Consider the following 12,898-nt stretch of genomic DNA (forward strand, 5'->3'; position numbering starts at 1 on the left):
AATGACCAATCATTTAACTCAACCATTTAAGTTAAAGAGAGGGACAAACTGTATTTGGGTGTGTCTTCTTAGCAAGTTAGCCCACATTGTCTGAGTGCCTACTATGTGCAGAGGCTCTGGGCTCCATGCCCACAGTAGGTGAGCTGTATTCTACTAGATTAAGCACAATGATGGGTATACATGATGCAGGTGTTTTCTCCTTAATGAAGAAGGAGCAAGTGGAAAAGATTTGGGGGAAAAGACAGCATTTCCTGAGGGCCGTAGAGCATCTCTCAGTTAATCCTGTGCTATGCGATCGATCCTGTCTTATCAGCACTTTAGAGGTAAGGAAATTGAGCCTCTTGGAGGTTAAATAATTGGGCCAAGGTTACAGCTCACATGTATGTATCAAAGCTGTGATTGAACAAGACCTGTCTGACTGCAAAACCAATCTCTTTCCACCACACAGCCCTGTCCCCAGCATGGCTGTCCCCACTCGCCCACTCTCCCCCTCCCCCGAGAATGTTAGCCTTATAGTTTCAGAAACCCTGAGCTAGGATGTGTTTGTTAGTAAATTGGTTCTAATAGCAAGAAATGACAAAAGCCATGGCAGAAAGGTGATATTTCAGGTCATCTAAGAGCCCAGGAGGCAGCATTTGTGCTGAGTCTCAAAGAAGGGTCAGAATAGGTCAGCATGTTCTGGAAGTAATGAAGTGTACAAGCAAAGGGGCCAGGGAGCCGGGAGGAGAGCAGGCTTTGAATGGGGCATGGCTGGAGGTGAGACCAACTCCACATTAGCCCAGGGCCGGCAGCCAGTTGAAAGTATGGCCTGCACATAGGCCAGCCCAGCCTGGTGTCACCCTTACATGTCTTATTTCCTTTTCTCCCAGCTCCACCACCTGAGCCTCGCCCCTCCCAGCAGGGCCTCCCCACACCCCTTAGATTCAGACATGACCCTATGGCTTCCTCTCTGTACCCTTTGCCCCCAGCATATGGAGGGGACAGGGTCATCTTTTCAAGTTGGTATAGCCCTGGCTGTTGGAGTAGAACAAGCAAAAATGAGACAGTCCCTAGCCACAAAGGAAGTTGTGAGGGATGAGACAAGACTCATCCTGTCCCCCGATGTCAAAAAGGTCAAATTTGCCAGGCGCTGTGGCACATGCCTGTAATCCCAGTGGCTGGGGAGGCTGAGACAGGAGGATTGCAAGTTCAAAGCCAACTTCAGCAAAAAGCAAGGCACTAAGCAACTCAGTGAGACCCTGTCTCTAAATAAAATACAAAATAGGGCTGGGGATGTGGCTCAGTGGGCAAGTGTCCCTGAGTTCAATCCCCAGTACCAAAAAAAAAAAAAAAAAAAAAAGTCAAATTCTCACCACCTCTACTACGCAGAGCTGGCATTGAGAATCTTAGAGAACTCTAGGACCAATTCTCCCAACCCTCCCCCATTTCCAAGATGGAAAATATGAGGCTTAGGGTCATATAGCCAGTTTAATCAGGGTCAAGGTTAGGACTCAGGGCCCACTCACTCATGCAGGTGTGCTATCCCTGGGTACAGATTTGCCTCCACCCCCAAGGCTATAAGCAGCTCCCAGGGAAACATTCCTCCCCTCACATTGGGCCCCTCTGCCTTAGCACAGAGCTTTCTGGGACCAATCCTAGGCAAAACTGTGGACTGGAAAGGTTTATATGTAACATCCCCCACACCACTGTCAATGACGTTTTCAGAAAACCTACTTAATTACCTAGAAAGCAGGGAAATATTTGTGAAATTTGATTTAAGATGGCTCAGTGACGAACATTAGAAATAAGGAAATTAAGATATGGACAAAGAGGGAGAAAGAGACAGAAACAGAGGGAAGGAAGGAGAGAGAGAGAGTGAGAAAGTAGGGAGAGGAAAAAGGGGAACTGTAAAGAGTATTAGCATCCACAAAAAGTACCTTCATGATTCTCCTGGATGTGAAGCTTGCATGATGCTTCCAATTTGCAGATGAGTTCCAAAGTGAGTTAGGACAGAACCGGAAGCAGCTTCCCCATATCCCCTTTCCTTGCTAATCACTGTGTCATTTAAAATGTGCATAAAATGAGCAACTGCAATTGAGACCACTCTAGCCAGCTCTGCCTTGGTGTGGGGGGGGGGTCCCTGTCCTTTCTGGGTGCTGCATTTGAAACCTCAATCTCAAGAGAAAACTTCAATCTCAACATGTCACCATTTGTATGCACAGGTGTCAGGGTGGGTCTTGTCCATGAGTGACAAGACAAAGGTTGTTGGGAGATTCACTTGCAAATAAGTAATGAGGTAGAGGCTGGTGCCTGGCTGGGCAGGGGAAGGGGTGGGTGGGACTTTGGTCCTTGGTCTTTTCAGTTCTTTCCTACAGGACTTGATTCAGGGACACAGATCCATTCCATCACTGGCAAATCTTACTGATCTACTAAATTCCACTGTGTCCACTAGCTTAGCCAACAAGGAGGTATCACGTACCATTTTGTTGTTCCTGGCACTTACTGAATTTAACACATAGAGTTTTGTTTTGTTTTAATTTAAATCCTGACTTTCACCCTCAAGTGGGACCTAATCTATGTGGTGAGGCAAAACTGGCACATAAAAAACAAAAAGAGAACATCAAAGTCTAAAGGAAGTAGAGCTGGGAGACAGAATCCAGGGCCAGAGCCCAATCCAGGAGGCTCCCATGGTGGAGAATGGGGCTCCAGGGTCTGGGAAGCCAGAGGGTATACATGCAACCCCCCGTCCAGAAATGCTTACCAAGTCCGCACTGAGGTAGCGGGCTCAGGATAGGTACATGACATGGAAACAAATGGCCAGCTCTACCTTAGGGCTGGCAAACTATCCTTGGTTTCAGAGTTAGCTTCAGTGGCCCCAGGGACCCATGCAGGGCCATGCTATCAGTGAAGTAAGAAGCTTCAATAGGTTGAAAAAAGAAAAATACCCATTACCCTTCCCCAGCCTTTTTCTATATTTACTATGAGTTACTTTCAGTAAGTGTCAAACACACTCTCAAAAAGGAAAAGAAAAACCAATTCTGACCCCATTTTAGTGTCTGCTGATTACCATGGTGTAAATGCTCCCACCATGACCAATTCCAAGTGACTAGAGTGATATCACTGAATGTGGAGTTGGAAAGAGATGCTTCAGGTTGGCCCTGGTGAGCTGGTACAAGTTGGCTGTAGCACAGCACAGGTACTCCCAGGAACCCTGGGAAGGGAAGACCCTGAATTTTTCTCCTCTATGCTGGACATAGATCATGACCTTCCCCAAATCACATGCCTGGTTTGGGGAATCAATACAGCCATGCACATGACAAGCAAGCAGTGTTTCCCTAGCCGAGATTTACTGAGTACAAAGTAGGAGTCTACCTCACACACAACACATAGGTACTCAACATATGAGTCCCACCTCTCCCCACCCAAGGCACAAGGCTAAAGGAGACGATGTCTCTAAGTTGCCTGGGCCCCCACTTGTTTACGCATTAGTTCAGCAGGTATTTCCTGTTTGCCTTTCTTTGCCATGCTGGGTGCAAAGGAGGCCCAGGGGAAAAAGACAAACACAGTCACTATCTTCTGGAACTAGCTGGAAATTATGAGGAACAGGTCCCTAGAACTGGGGTCTGGTTCTGGCTCTACCTCAAACCTAATATGTGTCTTTAAGCAAAGCATAGTGACCTCCATGGGCCCTAGTTTCCATCAGTAAAATGAAAGAATTAGAGCTGGTGTTCACTAAGGTGTAACGCATCTCTGACTTTCTGTGGCTCCAAGGAGGAAAGAAAGATCTGGAAGCCACAGAAGGAAGGGCTGGTTGGACACACCGGGAATGTCTCCATGGGAGAACAGCAGGTAGAAGTGCAGATTGGAACCCTGGAGATCTGTCATGAGTCTGTGAAAGAGAAGGGGTTGTGTTTTGTGTGGCCTCTGATGGTGGAACCCACGGGCAGAAGTTATGATGGGGGTGGGCCACTTTCACCCCATCTTGGAAGATCCGGAGCAGAATTAGAGCTTCCCAGTGACTAAATGGGCCACCTTGTGAAGGAAAGAGCACCTGCCAATCAGAAAGAGGCTGAAGACCACCTGCCCAGGCCACCTGGGCAGGGTTCCCAGCAGGGAAGTTGTAATTGTAAAGCCCTGTGATCATACATTCTGACGGAACCAAAAAAAGCCATTGGGTCCGCTGTGTTCTGTGGAAAAGGCAAATAGGAGGCCAAATATGACGTTACAAAGAACAAATAGCCCAGTAAATGCCTAAGGAAAAAGACCAGAAGAAAAACTATGAAAATACCAGCAAGGATTGGATTAGGATGGAGGATTATAGCTATTCTTTTTTTGTGCCTTCCCTTGTTTTCCAAATGTTTGGGAAGATGGTGATGTTGTTTTTGAAACTAAAGCAATTTTATTCTTTATGGAAAGTTATCTGGTCCAACCCTCATCCCGGGACAGGAAACCTCTCTACAACCGCTAAGCGCTCTTCCAATCCCCAGGCTCTGAGAGGCTCAGTTAGGCCCGACAGAGCAGGAGTCGGGAGGAGAGTGTCGACGACGTGGAGGTGCCTGCTGAGTGCCAGGTCCTGTGTGGGAACAGCACCAAAGGCACCGTGGCTGTCCTGAACCAAAAAACAGAATGGCACATTGTCTCACTGCATCTGTGAAACAGGCAGGGGGCAGATCCTGTGTTGTTCAGCAATAGGTGGGTGGCCTGCCAGACCTGAGAGGCAGGACAGAGGGTCTCCACTGTACACATTGCTGGAAGAGGAATTCGAGGTGAGCCAATGAACTGCCTGTGCCGTCCTATAATCTGATGGCATCAAGGCCAAAGCTGTGGCCAGATCGACGATAATCAGGACATGGAGTTTACTTTGACATGGAGGGCTGGGTTTCCCTGTCTCCAACTATGGTACACACACACACACACACACACACACACACACACACGCACACACGCACACACAGCCTCAGCTCAGGTGAAAAGCACGAGCAAGCTTGCTCCCCTGCTAAGCCTCCTAGTAATTCTCCCTGAGGAAGCCAGCTCCTTCATGATCAGCCAGGCGGACACACGGCATCCACTCCTTGCACCCTGTGCTCCCCCTTATTCTCTATCTTAGCCCCTCCCTTTCTTCCTCCTCCAGGGGCCACATAACCCCCTCACCACCTACAGCCCCTCACCACCTACAGCCCTGAACACCTAGAGCCTTAATACCTACACCCCTCACACCTACAGCCCCTAACACCTGTACCCCTCACCATATACAACCCCTCACCACCAACAGCCCCTCACTAGCTGTAGCCCTCACCACTGCCTTCCTTCGCTTCCCATGGAGAAAGGCCTCCCTGGCCGCAGTGCTTGCGCTGGCAAAGTCAGTCTCCTCACATAAAAGACTCAGTGAGTCCCGGAGACACTTGGAACCCAGACAGAATGGAATTTCTCCCTATTTTCTTTACAGCTGAGAAAACACAAACACAAGAGCATATTTATTACCATATTTCTATCCCAAAGTTTGTCTAAAAAAAAAAAGAAGAAATAAAATTAGTTTCTCTTGCCCACTCCACCGCTCCCCCCATCCCTCCCCCCACTCCCCTTTTCATTCCTTCCCATTTCCTGGTCTAGGCCAGGGAGCCAAACAGAGCGGACCCAAACCCCACAGAGAACTACTGCATCCCCAGACAATGTCCGGCTTGTTCAGAGAGCGAGGGAAGAAACACAACTCCGAAAACATACACAGAACTTCCCAGTGAGCTGTGTTCTGAGGAAAGAACAGGCCGGCCTGTGTCTGAACGCAAATCCTTGAGGCTCTGAGAAGAGGGGAGCCCAGAGTCTAGACCCCGTCCCCAACTTGGAGAGGACACCTTGCTCTCTGACCCTCCTCAGCCCTCCAAACAACCGTTTCCTAGTGAAGGCTGGTCACACCAGGCTTGAAGAGAGCCCCATAACCCAGCAGCCCCTTCAGGGCCAGGCCTGGAGCCCCAGAGATGGATTTTAAAGGCAGCATCTAAGTAGAAAAATCCTTAAGAAGAAACAAGGGGCTACTTCTCAGAGTTTGGGAATTTTCCAGACTTCCTTTTTTTTTTTTTTTATTGATTATTTATCGCATTACATAGTTCATGATATATCATCTTTCATACATTAGACTCAAATTGTGCTTTGAACTCCCATTTTCACCCCAAATACAGATTGCAGAATCACATCTGTTACATATTCACATTTTTACATAATGCCATATTAGTGACTGTTGTATTCTGCTACCTTTCCTATCCCCTACTATCCCCCCTCCCCTCCCCTCCCCTCCCATCTTCCCTCTCTACCTCCCCTGCTGTTGTTCAATTCTCTCCCTTTTTTTTCCCTCCCCCTTGCCCCTCATAACCTCTTATAATTTTATGTATCCTTGAAGGTTCCAGACTTCCTTTTTGAAGGCCATGTGCCTCACATGTGCATCTCTATGCCCCCAGCAGCACTTACACAGAGAGCTCTCATTTCTCAGGAGACCAGCGTATGTAGCATGAGTGGAGGACAAATGGTAGAAGGATGTCACGCACCAAAAAGGCAGGAAAGGGTCACCCAGAGTCCTGGGTCCTCAAGGTCCCTCCTGCAGGTGTTCCTAGGCAGAACAACTGCAACCCCCCAGTGCCCCACCGGATGCTGCCCTCATCTCCAAATCCATCTTGCCACAGCCTGTGGGGACCGAACCAAGAGCGACATCTACTGGGCCAACAGAGCCGAGGTTGGGCACACCTCAGCTTAGCATGGCTCTCCGCCTCTGCAAACTCCCTTCTTTACCTGAGTTGCAAGTCCCCCACCCACTCCAAGGTTTCCTTTCCCTATGGTGCAAGTGCTCTTAAAAGAAAATGCTCATGGCCAGGAGCAGAGGGCAGGGTAGGTGCCAGCGCCAGTCCATCCGACAGGACAACCTAGTGACCATTCTCAGGCCCAGGTCATGGAGGGCAGGTCACAGGTGTGCATAGTGATTCCCATGTGCAGCCACTTTGAGAGACTCTGCCCTGGCTAGTGGCTTGTAAATTTAGTTGGGTCTTTTCAGGGTCTACCTGCGCTGGTAGACTAGAATCCCAATCCCAATTGTGCAGGGGATGCCCTTGACATGACAGCTGTCACTGATCTGTGTACATGTCATGTCAGTTGTCCAGCACATGACAACGAGGAAGGCTTGTCTTTCTAATTCACATGAAGTTGTGTTTGGGCCAGCAGGAGGGCTTCAGGAATTCTAGATTCCCATTTCTTTCCTAAATTATGAATCTGTTTTCCCACAGCCCACTCAAAATCTCTCTTGCCTTGATATGAACCAGCCAAGTCTTGCCTGAAACCTTGGAGCACAGTCTATTCTAAAACATGTAGGATGCCTGGATTTTTGTTGTTGTTTTGTACTGGGGGGTTGAACTCAGGGGTACTATACCACAGAGCCACATCCCCAGTTCTTTTTATTTTTCGAGACAGGGTCTTATTAAGTTGCTGAGACTGGCCTTGAACTTGCAATCCTCTTGCCTCAGCCCCCCAAATTGCTGGGATTACAGGCATGCACCACCTCACCTGGATGGATCCCTGGATTTGAAGTTGGTGGCAGACTCCATTTCTATTAGGGACATTGGGTGACTTGTTACTTCTCTGGGCCTAGGGGATTACATTAGAGTTCTCCAGAGAAATAAACCAGAGTGGGAGAGGGAGAGGTGTCTCTTAACAAGAACTCTCTTGTTGGGCGATTTTGTCATTGTGCAAACATCATACAGTGAACTTACACAAACCCACATGGTCAATACTCCACTTGGCCTCTTGATGCAATGAAGGGACACAGTGAAAACCAGATGTATGAGGCTGTGCTGATGTGCCACAGCATATTGTTTTGCAGTAAACATATTTTCATATGTAGAAGTACATGCTAAAATAAAATACAATTGAAAGTATTATCCAGGAAATAAAAACCAGTAATAGTTATTTATTAGCCTTTTTAAGTATTATCTACCATGCATAGCGGTATTGCCATACTTTTATACAACTGGCAGCATGATAGATTTGTTGACACTAGCATCGTCACCAACAGGTGAGTGACATGCTGTGCTATGATTTTTCACTGGCTACAATGTCACTAGGCACTATGAATTTTTCATCTCCATTGTAATTTTATGGGACTGTCATTGTATATATGGTTCATTACTAACTGAAATGTTATTATATGGCAGAGGATTCTTTGTGTATGTGTGGAGAAAGAGAGAGAGTGAGAGAGAGAGAGAGTGAGAGAGAGAGAGAGAGAGAGAGGAGATTGATTGATTGATCGATGAATTATTAGGAACTAGCTACATGATTATGGAGGGTGGCAGGCCCCAAGATCTACAAGGATTTGGTAAGGTGGAAACAGGAGAGCCAATAGGGTATTTTAAGTTTGAAAGCCTTTTGGCTCAAGACCTGGGAAGAGCCAATGTTTCAGTTCAAGTCTCTAGGAAAGGAAAAAAACAAACAAACAAAAAAACAGTGTCTAAGCTCACTGGTCACAGGAAAGAAGAATTCCCTCTTATTCAGGAGAGGGTCAGTCTCGGGCTGTATTCAAGCCTTCACTGATTGGGTGAGGCCCATACCTCTGGCGAAGGCCATTACTTTACTCGTTTTATAGATTAAAATGCTCATCTCACCCAGAAACACCCTCATAGACCAGACATATCCTGAACAATGTTTGGCAAAATGCCCAGGCACCCTGTGGCCCTGTCAAGTTGATGCATAACATTAACCACCAAAGGAATTCACTGGAATGAGTCTTTGCTGACTAGAACATGGGAGGTTAGCCTTGTCAGTCCAATGCCTCTAACTAAACAGAAATCTGTAAAGGTTTCATGAAGAAAAGGTTCTTGCAGAAGGCCTCACACACCACCTCCAGCCTCCTGCCTGACTGTGATTTCAGATCCTGAGATGTGAGGTTTAGCACCTTGCGTGGTAGATCACGTGACTCTCCTCCACCTCATATATATTAACTGTCCAAATAATGCCTCTACCTGCCCTCTTCCAGGTGAACTATGACCACTTTTCTCTTGCTTTTTGTGACTCTGAGGGTCATCACTGCAGCCGTCTCAGAAGAGGTTTCAGGTGAGGACATTCCCACACTTGTCTCATTTCCTCAGTAGGTGCTGAGTACTGAGTTCTGAGCACTGGTTACTGAACATGGTTCTGCTAGTCCCAGGGACACAATTCCCCCTTTCCTGGCCTTTTCCTGGTCCTTCCCTTCCCTACCCACACAGTCTAATCACAGCAGGAGAGCACCCCTGTGTGTGTGTACAGACAACCAGGAGCTTCTCTCGGATCACCCAGCTCCTGGCTGCCTGGAATGAGCTTGACCCCAAAGTAGAATGACTCTCCCTTAGACCCAGATAAGAGGCCCTGCCCTGGACCACACACTGTAGAGCCCTCTTCTTGAGGAAGGGGATGTGTAGAGCCAGTGAGAGTCACCAGACTCTGGAGAGAAAGGATGCTCACAACTCTCTGCCCAAGAGGCACAAGCCACTCCCAGGGCCTGTATGTGTGCATCCTCCTTTGGAGAGACACAACCTGAGCACGAGCACCCCCTGGACCCAATGGAAGAGTCAAGCAGTGGCTGTTTGCTTGGGGTGTTGACAGATAAACTCAGCCTGTGCATGAGATCCCCCACAGTGCAGAGTCCATGGGCCAAATAAAAGGGTACCCAGCTCCTCTTCCATCACCCAGCCACTACATCCAACGCAAAACTCTTAAGGAATTTGAATCTGGAAGCTTAGGCCATTTTGAAAGTTACCATGGTCAAATAGGAAGACACAACGTATTTTATTTAGTATCTGTTAGTCTGCATATGGAGACATATGGCATATGAGCCTCCATTTTTACTGTTGCTTTGAGACCCACAAATACCTAGCTCCTGGCCACCACCTGGGGTTGGTATGTCCACACTGGCTAAGTGACCCACTAGCATTGGTTGAGAACTGTAACAACTGTGGAGCTGGACTCTACGTGGCCTTCAGCTGTCCCCTGAGGACCACCACTATGAAAACCAAGCTGGTGCCAGAGCCAGACGTTAAGATAGAGGTGTTTGTGGAAGGGGCTGGTGGTGACTATGCAGACTTCAAAAAGCCGGAGCCAGACTCCAAACATTCCTGGCTCCCCTGTTCTTGCCCTGCTATGTATCTACCACCCACAAATATCTGAAACATTTTTATTTTAACCTGTAGGCTCTACTGAAAGGGCTCCATAAATTTAGGTCTCACCATGAAAAGTGTTATTTTTTGAAAAGCTATGTCTCTCCCATTCCCGACCAGATCTTTTCCTTCGAGCAGGATTTGGTAAACACACTGTAACTTTCCTATCAATAATCTCCCTGATTTTTGTGGAGTCTAGTTCTATCCCATCCCCAAACCCTCCATCTGACTCTTTGCATACTAAATTGTCTGATCTCTTATGCTTCTCCACTCAGCCCAACACCTGAAGACAAGAAGCAATTTGTTCCCCTTTGAAGTCAAGTAGAGTCCAAAGTGGACCTCCCAAAATTGGACATAGCATTGAAGTTTCGCATCTTAGCTATAAAAGCTCTGTAGAATTCTTTTATACCCCATAATAACTTTTTATACAGCAATACAAATTTTTCCAAAATCTTTGAGTCAAACAGTCACTCCAAGAAGATGGGTCCTGTTTTATCCTGTGGTTTGGTGACCCAGGAGTACCTCAGCTTGAGAAATAAGGAAGTGATTTCTGGCTGTGCCATGTCCCTGCTGTCCTCTGGAACCCTTTTCTGGCTCTACAGATTTTGTCCTGAAGTGCAGAAACCAGGGGTCTTGAGAAACATTGCTCTAGAAAGGGTATTGCAAAGCTTTCTGGGAGTTTCCATATGACAGGTCATCCCATCATAGACTCAAACACACTGACTGAATTGTGGTCTCAAAAGAGTGCGTTTCCAGAAGGTAACAGGTCTGTCTTCTATCTCCCTGCCTCTCCCACACAGAGCATGACAACTCCCTGAGTGTGAGCATCCCCCAACCGTCCCCAGTGAGGGTCCTCCTGGGGACCTCCCTCACCATCCCCTGCTATTTCATTGACCCCATGCATCCTGTGACCACCGCCCCCTCCACTGCCCCCCTCGCTCCGAGAATCAAGTGGAGCCGTGTTTCCAAGGAGAAGGAGGTGGTACTGCTGGTGGCCACCGAAGGGCACGTGCGGGTCAACAGTGCCTATCAAGACAAGATCTCGCTGCCCAATTACCCGGCCATCCCCAGCGACGCCACCTTGGAGATCCAGAACCTGCGCTCCAATGACTCTGGGATCTATCGTTGCGAGGTGATGCACGGCATCGAGGACAGCGAGGCTACCCTGGAGGTTGTAGTGAAAGGTGAGGACCCTCACGGGGATGTCACTTCACTTGCAGAAAGGACCACAGTGGTGACCTCACCGGTGTGGAATCAGGCAGGCTGCTTTCAAATCCAGCTCCTCCACACAACTGTTTGCCTTAGACAGGTCACAAAAACACCTCAGTTTCTTCCTCTATAACATGGATCTAGTGAAACCATTCTCTGTGGACTTTGGGGCAGGGTGGATTAAGTACTTCCTGGCCACAGTCACAGGTAAATGACCCTTGTGCTTTATAGCAGCCTATGATCCAGTAAGCCTTGTTGACTGCCCTTTTTGCAGGTAAGCAAACTGAGGCTGACTTGCCTTAATTACCCTGGAAATGAGTCAGAGCAGTCTCCTGACACTTCACCCAAGTATCTTTTCCCTTCTCCTCCTCCCACTCCTTCATTCTCGGTTCCAGAAGAAAAAAAAAAAAAAACTGAAGAGTCTTGGCCCCCTTTCTTTCACAGGGCTCCCACTAGGATACCTCCCAGGGTGAAGGTGCAGGGGGCTCTGAGTGTCTCTTTCCCCAAAATAATATAGGATCCTGGGGTGACAAGAAAAAAATATATGGAGGCAGGTTTTAGTTTAGTTCAAAGAACATTCTGATTATCAGAATCATCTTAAGTATTCAAAAGGGAATGCCAGGCACAGTGGCACAAGCCTGTAACCCCAGCCACTCCAGAGGATCCCAAGTTTAAGGCCATCCTTAGCAACTTAGACCCTGTCTCAAATTTTTTTAAAAAAAAAGGGGGGGATGTGGGGCTGGGGATGAAGTTCAGTGGCAAAGTAGGTTCACTCCTCCATGCAAAAAAAAAGTGGGGTACCTTAAGAGGTAGCGATTCCCTGTTACTGTGAGTGTTCCAGCAAGATCAGGACCACACAAAATTGTGGAGAGGGGATCCGTGCCTCGACCCGAACCAGATAGTTCCTAAGGTCCCTTTGATTGTTTCCATAATCCTGGGAGGGCCTCAGTGATCAGAGGCTGCTCCTGACAGCTCTCCCGCCACGTCTGTGGCAGGCATCGTGTTCCACTACAGAGCCATCTCCACGCGCTACACCCTGGACTTTGACAGGGCACAGCGGGCCTGCCTGCAGAACAGCGCCATCATTGCCACACCTGAGCAGCTGCAGGCTGCCTATGAGGACGGCTTCCACCAGTGTGACGCCGGCTGGCTGGCCGACCAGACTGTGAGGTGAGCTCACAGCCCCCAACAGAGCCGGCGTCTGGGCTGGGGGCCAGGGGTCAGAGGACATAGCACAGCGAGGCAGGTGCCTGGTAGACACTGAGCTCATGCCAACGTGACATTGTAGCCAGCCTTGGTTAGGGGCCACGGTCCCACCTTGGCTGACATGAGCACCCAATGTCCCCTCCCAAATCCTTGCCATTCTATCCCAGTGGAGTGGTGGCTAGCTGGCTTGCCCTGGGTTGTCATTATCCTGCCCGGTTTCCCTTTAATCAAGGTTTCTGCACGTTTTGCTTTTTTATTTTAACTTTGGTGTTTTATATATTTTTATAAGCCACCTTATATCCTTTTTGTTCTTAATAAGGCTAGACATGCATAAATGAGGC

The 12,898-nt window shown here is 48.1% G+C and overlaps 1 protein-coding gene across 4 annotated transcripts in view; it reads left to right on the forward strand.

Moving 5' to 3' along the window:
• ACAN (aggrecan) overlaps positions 1-12,898 on the forward strand; it is a 73,937-nt gene that overhangs the window by 28,907 nt on the left and 32,132 nt on the right. For all 4 annotated transcript variants that reach the window (XM_081293204.1, XM_081293206.1, XM_081293205.1 and 1 more), the window contains exons 2-4: positions 8,987-9,063; positions 10,943-11,326; positions 12,347-12,521. In XM_081293204.1, coding sequence (XP_081149330.1) covers positions 8,994-9,063; positions 10,943-11,326; positions 12,347-12,521 — 629 coding nt within the window. In that variant the 5' untranslated portion in view covers positions 8,987-8,993. The remainder of the gene's footprint in view (positions 1-8,986; positions 9,064-10,942; positions 11,327-12,346; positions 12,522-12,898) is intronic.

The sequence above is a fragment of the Spermophilus citellus genome (genome assembly GCF_964194105.1).
Source record: "Spermophilus citellus genome assembly, chromosome: 4".
Classification (NCBI taxonomy): Eukaryota; Metazoa; Chordata; class Mammalia; order Rodentia; family Sciuridae; genus Spermophilus; species Spermophilus citellus.